The 7133-nt window shown below is 38.4% G+C and overlaps 1 protein-coding gene across 1 annotated transcript; it reads right to left on the bottom strand.

Annotated features, from left to right (window-relative positions):
- Positions 1-452: 452 nt before the first annotated feature.
- Positions 453-3281, bottom strand: serpind1 (serpin peptidase inhibitor, clade D (heparin cofactor), member 1). The gene is made up of 5 exons (XM_017466953.2): positions 3153-3281; positions 2077-3017; positions 1411-1684; positions 1056-1200; positions 453-887 (listed from the first exon to the last, which is right to left on the bottom strand). Exons 1-5 carry the CDS (start codon positions 3176-3178, stop codon positions 696-698), a joined length of 1578 nt encoding a protein of 525 aa, XP_017322442.1. The 5' UTR covers positions 3179-3281; the 3' UTR covers positions 453-695.
- Positions 3282-7133: the final 3852 nt, after the last annotated feature.

Below are 7133 nucleotides of genomic sequence, written 5' to 3'. Positions count from 1 at the left end.
AATTTAAAGGATCTGGAGAGATTCTGTATGGAGGAATGGTCTCAGATCCCTTTCCATGTATTCTCCAACTTCATCAGGCATTATAGGAGAAGACTCAGAGCTGTTATCTTGGCAAAGGGAGGTAGCACAAAGTATTGACTAAAAGGGTGTAATAATAATTGGGGACAATAATTGTTGCACACTTATATTTAACAAATCATTTTTTTGATGAACCTATTTGCAATTGTTTGATATCCATGACAACAGAGTATTTTTGTGAATTAAAAAAAAAAGATCAAAAGGTTAAATAATCAAGACAATTTTTCAGAGCCTTCTTTGCTTATATTTACCAAGGGTGCCAAGATTAGTGGAGGGCACTGTAGTTATTTACTCAATTTGTGTAGTTGAATTTGACCTGCCGTGTTTTGTATGTTTATACACCCTCAGCCCCATGAACGAAAACCACAAAAATGTTATAATGCTTTAAATGTTTTAATGTAACATATGATGTGTTTCATACTTACTTAAAAAGTAGAAATTAATATTAATTATACCATTTATTATTTACCATAATACTGCTGAGTACTACTGAGACTGGCAAAACTCTAGCTTTGCTGACTCTGCATTAATGACATTAGTGAAATACCATTGCAGTGCACTTATTACAATGCTTAGTTTATAATACCTTTAAAGCCTTGCTGTATGTGTATAGAAAATTAACTCTTTGATGGGTCTGCAACCCGTCCCATAAAGATGAGGCAGTCGGTGCGGTGTTCGTAGATGAAAAAGAGAAACGGCCGGTCCACAATGAAGCGTGTTTGTGTTGACAGAGGCATGAAACCCACATGGGTCAGTGCTGCTCCTTCAGTGCCCTCCTCATTTACTGTGATGGCACTCTGGTGCTTAAACTAAAAAAGTGAGACAACAAATGGGAATTATGTAAAACTTGATCTTGACATTAATATACCCCAAATAGCCAAAGCTAATTTGACATAATTCTTACAGACAACGGGGTAGCTCAATAGAGATATACAAATCTATTTAGGGTTTCTTTATAGCACAAGATCTTGTCTTACCCAGTTGACAGAGACTTTCTCAGAAGCCAAAGGAGAGAAGTCACCCTTTTCTGTGAAGAGCTCTGTTAGACCCAGCTGCTTCAAGTGGTTGACCAGATCATAGCTCTGCACCAACTTAAACCGTGGGAACACCACCTCACGCGTTCTAACAGAAACCCAATGGCAAAATTGTTGTCTTTTTCAGAAATTTTCTGAAGAATAAACTTTTACTTGTGGTAAAACAAATGCTTCTTTTCAATATGGTTTTGATGCCAGGAGTTAACTAAATGAATGGAATTCTGTTTTAAGATTCATTATCATTCAGTAATATCTGTCTTAACCAGATCCACTGATGACAGTTTCATTGATACCATACCTGTTGGTCATATTGTTGAGCCACTTGTTAATGACAGTAGGTGAGACCTCTTGTTCAAGGATTTTCATACCAGAGAGTTTCTGTGGCACAGCAATGAGCATGCTTATGTTGCCTTTGTAGGGCAGCTGTAGGACATCACAGTTCAGCTCATGGTCAGCTGCAGCCAGGTAAGTACCCTTATTCTGCATCATGGGCACACGAACCTGGTGCTTCTCATTCACACGGAAGTTTCGGTAATGTGTCAGCTCCTCTGGAAACTTCTGCTCCCATGTCCCTGTATGTTAGATGAGAACTACACTTATTTCTTAGATATTTAGTCTATTAAATGCAAGGCTTAGATTTTTAAACTTACTATTAATAATTTAAACAAAAGCAATCATGAGTACATTCTTATAATTCAATTACATCATGCTGTACTGTGATTGTTATGCCAAAAGCCCATTTAGAATTTTGATGAAAATGGCATCTACAGAAATTGTACTCTCTGATCTCATGTAGCTTTACACCCTGGCTCAGGCAATTGATAGGGGACAGATGTTTTAGAGCCATAGCCTCCAAACTATTGAATGCTCTCCCTCAGAACATTTGTGTCTGTTCTATCACTTTCTATTTTTTGTTTGTTTGTTTTTTTCATTATTTTCATGCATAAGGGGTTTTGGTGTTCACCTTTAAAGTACAGGTAGTTTAGAAGTATCATCACCATGTTGGGGTCAACACTTTTAAGTGGTTCCTTGATCAGCCCTTTGGTCATCTTCTGAATGCGCTGGTTGGCTTTCACAAGGAAAGCTGGGTCACTAAAATCCACAGATTGAGGCTCAGCAAAATAATATGTCTTTGCCTGACTACAGAAGCCCTCTGTCATGACAACAGTATGCTTGATGTAAAAGTCATTGACAGATCGCAAAGTGTAGCCAAAGTTTCGTCTGAAGAGTCGGTGTGTAAGTTTGCTAAAAAGCTTGTGCACAGTGGAATCATTATAGTGGATGCTCGCATTGACAAATTCAGCAAAGCCTAATGCTTGGTAGAGCTGCTTGTGTGTGGTAGAACCAACAGCAAGTGCAATCATTCCCATGGTAATGGAGATTCCAGCAGGTGCCAGCAGGACATTATCTGTTTGGTTCACTTGGCTGCGGAGGCTTCGATAGAGGCGAAATCCAAAAAAGGCATTGACCACATTAATGCGCTGCAGCCGTGTTCGACCATGAAAGAGTCTCAAGAGACATGCTCGGCACGCTTTCGGGTCAGAAAGCTCTGAAACAAAGTCAAGGTCTGGCTCAGGTGTGGTGATTTCATCTATTGCATCACCTTCAGTGTAGTCATCTCCTTCTGCCAATATCTTATCAAAATCAATGTAATCGTCCTCTTCCAAGCCTTCTAGTGGCAAATCTTTGGTGACCGTGTTGTCCTGATGGAAGTTTGGAGACACAGACTCCATCTGTAGGTTGTCACCACCCTGGGGAATTTTCTGTGGATTAAGAGTCATTGCAGTACTTTGCTCGTAGAAGCTGAAGTGTGAACTGAGGTCCTTCACTCCACCCAAAGCTGGAGCATTTAGGAGAAAGGTTGTTGCTATGACTAAAAGAATCCACATCCTTTTGAAATGTTTTCTTGAATTGGAAAAGAAAAATAAAGGCAGTTTTTGCTTTTTATTTCCTTTTTAAAAAAAAATAAAGCATGTAATATAATAATTATAAAGCATATGTAATATTGCTGTAAGGTTTTAGTAATTTTGTTTTACTTACCTGCTCTCTGTGTCTCTGAGAAGCATCAGTGTGTATTCTGTTTGTTTGTGAACAAATCCTCCTGATGGACTTTGAGGTTGGCTTGCAATGATCAAACAGTATTCAGTTCAAAGGGTACCTTTACTCTGATCCCGGTTTTAACTCTTTACACTGTTCACAACTGTATTGACTTAATTATTTGAGATTTGCTCCCGTGATCACTAAATATTGTGGCAGAAATCCCTGGTGTTGTACAAATATTGTTGGTATTATTTTTATGTCTACTGTACAGTTGACCTATTGGCCTTGCCTGCCTGCAGGTCTTATTAAATTTCTCATTAGATTGTTGTGAAATGCACTTTATGGCCAAAATAATGTGAACACCCCATTAAACATCCCATTCCAAAACTATGGGTAATATTATATAGAGTTGCTCCCCCTTTGCTGCTCTAACAGCCTCCACTCTTCTGAGAAAACTTTCCACTAGATTTTAGAATGTAGCTGTGCAGATTTGTGCCCATAGCATACAAAGACATTCTAGAAAATTGTATGCTTACAACTTTGTGGCAACAGTTTCAGGAAGACCCTCATATGGGTGTTATGGTCGGGTGTCTACTTTTGGCCATATAGTGCATAACTGATTTGATTGAATTAAAAAAGTGCATTTCCTGAAGAAAATGCATAGTTATCGCGCAGCCCAAGCAAGTTCTTTCTGTTCCTAATACATTGGTAAGACCATGGTATAAGTGGGGTAATCCACGGCTAGGTGTGCATTAAACTCTGCTTTGTGTTGGGTGGTTCTTCACCTCAATGTTGTTCGTTAAATCATTTTAATATTTATTTTATTCATAAAATAAACATACAGCAAAAAAAACTATAATCATATTGATAAATTTATTCAAGCAATGTAGTTCTTCAGAAAAAATTCAACAAAGAGTGCAGCAACACAGGTGCAGCAACAAAGATGCATTGGAAAGCATGCTTAAAGATTGTATGGTGATTATTATCATTTATCTGGATATCGCCATTAATTTAGCAACACACAGATGCAGTGGAGCAATAATACTGATGTCATGAGGTCACAAGTGTATGTTTGTAGAGTAATTTGCAACGGCTTTGAATGCAGCTCAACCAATCAGAATCAAGGACCGGAACTATCTGTTTTATTTTATTTTTTTAAACACAAACACTAAACTTCAACTGTACATCTAAAATTTAGATTTTGCTCTTAGGTTTTTGTAATTAGGGCTCCTTAAAAAAATTGTAAGCGTAGTATCTACCCTAATATGTAGTTTCTGTAAAACTAAAATAAAGCTAAAACTTTTCATTTGCAGCAGGACCAGAGACAGGCTTCACAGCAGCAACAACATGACGAAGAAGATGATGAGACACATGTACTTTTTGAAGAATAAGGCTTTTTTCCCCTTTGGTTACATCAATTTATATGGTTAATTCATAATTTATGGATTTATAATATTTATGAAGTATTTTTTTTTGTTCTGCATATGAATTTGTTGGAAAGACTACAAAATAATTATTTAGCTCAATGGTTATGTATTAGCTTAGTATATGCTGATGAATAAATTATATAAATGTGTTGCTGATTGTTGCTTGATGTTCCTTGAGGCACAGGTGTGTCTTATGAGTACATGTTGAGATGATGGGTCGAATAGAAATTCCACAGCAAATACCATTATAACTGCATTATTTTAATTGCTTCCATCAAAACCAATACAATTTCCATTAAAAACATTTGAATCTGAAGGCAGGGAATGAAAGTCAGTCCTATATGGGTTTCAAAGTAAACAAATTTGCTTGCTGTCCATAAAGGAATGGCTCGATAAATGCATATCCACCCCTGACCAAAGGAGTGAGATATGTTAGAAATAAAGGTGGAGCTGAGGCTGAAGAATTGTCATGGGAGACAGGTAAGAAGCCGCTCATATATTCTTGAGTTGTGATTGAAACGATTAAATGATCTGATTCCCGACCATGGCCATTGGGGTGTACTTGCTACATTCCAGAAATGTACTATAAGCTATAACCTCACCACAAGGAATATAGGAATCACATAGTTATGTAGCTGGAACGTTATTTGACACATCGCTGTGACTAATATGGTCCAGTCCAGTTACTTCTTCACAACGTGTTCGAGATCCCAACCAGGAACCGCTTCGCCCCTCTCCAGCAGACCAGACCAAACGCTGTGATCGTCGGGGACTCCATTGTGCGAAACGTGCGTGCCGCTTCAACTAAGGGTAAGTTGCACACACATTGTTTTTCTGGTGCTTGTGTCCTTGATGTCGCTGCGCAGGTACCTGGGATCCTGAAGAAGGACAAGAGCATTGGAGCGGTCGTGCTGAACGCGGGGGCGAACGACATCAGGCTGCGGCAGACGGAGGTTCTGAAGAGGGACTTCGCCAGCCTGAACGAGACGGTACGAGGCAGATCACCCGCCACAAAGATCATCGTCTCGGGACCTCTTCCCTCATACAGACATGGAGTTGAAAAGTTCAGTAGACTTCTCGCTTTGAATCACTGGTTAGTTTCTTGGTGTAATGAACAGAATCTGCTGTTTGTGAATAATTGGAATCTGTTCTGGGAGCGTCCTAGGTTGTTTCGTCCTGATGGCCTGCACCCCAGGAGCCTCAGAATGGAACTCCTGTCAGACATCTCCAAGACGCTACACACCAAGTGACTTCCTACTGTAAGTACATCTTCCATCAATAACATTTATCAAAATCAATGTTCAATTAATGGTTTAGCACTTGTAGTACATTCTATAGAGGCTGTGTCTGTCACCTGAGCTATACAAATACATAGAAAATTTCGGAAAGTTTCGGAAAACTTAATTAACATAAAATTAGATCATACCGAATGGACATCCAGCACCTTTGATCTGAAGCTAGGACTATTAAATATTAGATCTCTTACGTCTAAGGCTCTTATTGTTAACGAAATCATTACTGATCAGGAATGCAACATAATGTGTTTAATGGAAACTTGGATTAAAACAAACAAGTATATAGCATTAAATGAAGCCAGTCCTCCTGGATACAATTATATACATCAGCCTCGTTTAACTGGTAGAGGAGGAGGTGTTGGTCTAATCCATAGTCAAAATCTGTGTCCCACCAAAACCTAATCATAAATTCAACACTTTTTAAATTCTTTATACCAGTATAACTGATGTAGCCACAAAAAATGTCAATTACTCTAATTATTATTTACATACCCCCAGGGCCATATACTGAATTCCTTAGTGAATTTGCAGATTTTATCTCAAACCTGGTTGTTTCTGTAGATAAAGCATTAATTGTTGATGATTTTAATATTAATTTTGATAACCCGGAAGACCCTCTGAGAACAACGGATTTGTCCATCTTAGATTCAGTAGGGGTCAATCAGAATGTAATCAGACCTACTCAATATGGTGGTCACACTCTTGACCTCATACTAACATATGGATTAAATATAGAAAATATTGACATTTTTCCACAGATTGAAGTTGTCTTGGACCATTATCTTATCTCGTTCATAATACGTATTGATCATAATATTTCCACCTCACCACGCTACCGCGTAAAACGTACTTTCACATCAGCTACTGCACTGAGCTTCATCAATAACCTCCCAGAGACATCAATTAGATTTGGATCACCGTCTGATCCCAGGGATCTCAATCAGGCGACTGAATGCTTAGTTAACGCTCCGCTACACGCTAGATAGAGTGGCTCCACTCAAAAGAAAATTAATTAGAGAGAAAAAGCTAGCACCCTGGTATAAAGATCAAACGCATACCTTAAAACGGACCACTTGACAATTAGAACGTAAGTGGCGTCAAACCAAATTGGTAGTATTTCAAACAGCATGGAAGGAGAGCCTACTGAACTATAGAAAATCTCTTAGTGATACTAGAAAAGTCTATCTCTCCACCTTAATAGGAGATAACAAAGACAATTTGAGATTTCTATTCAACACGGTAGCAAAATTAACTGTGAA

The sequence above is a fragment of the Ictalurus punctatus genome, chromosome 5, assembly GCF_001660625.3.
Source record: "Ictalurus punctatus breed USDA103 chromosome 5, Coco_2.0, whole genome shotgun sequence".
Classification (NCBI taxonomy): Eukaryota; Metazoa; Chordata; class Actinopteri; order Siluriformes; family Ictaluridae; genus Ictalurus; species Ictalurus punctatus.
The sequence above is the reverse complement of the archived record's forward strand: the minus strand, read 5'-3'. Positions and strand labels throughout refer to the sequence as shown.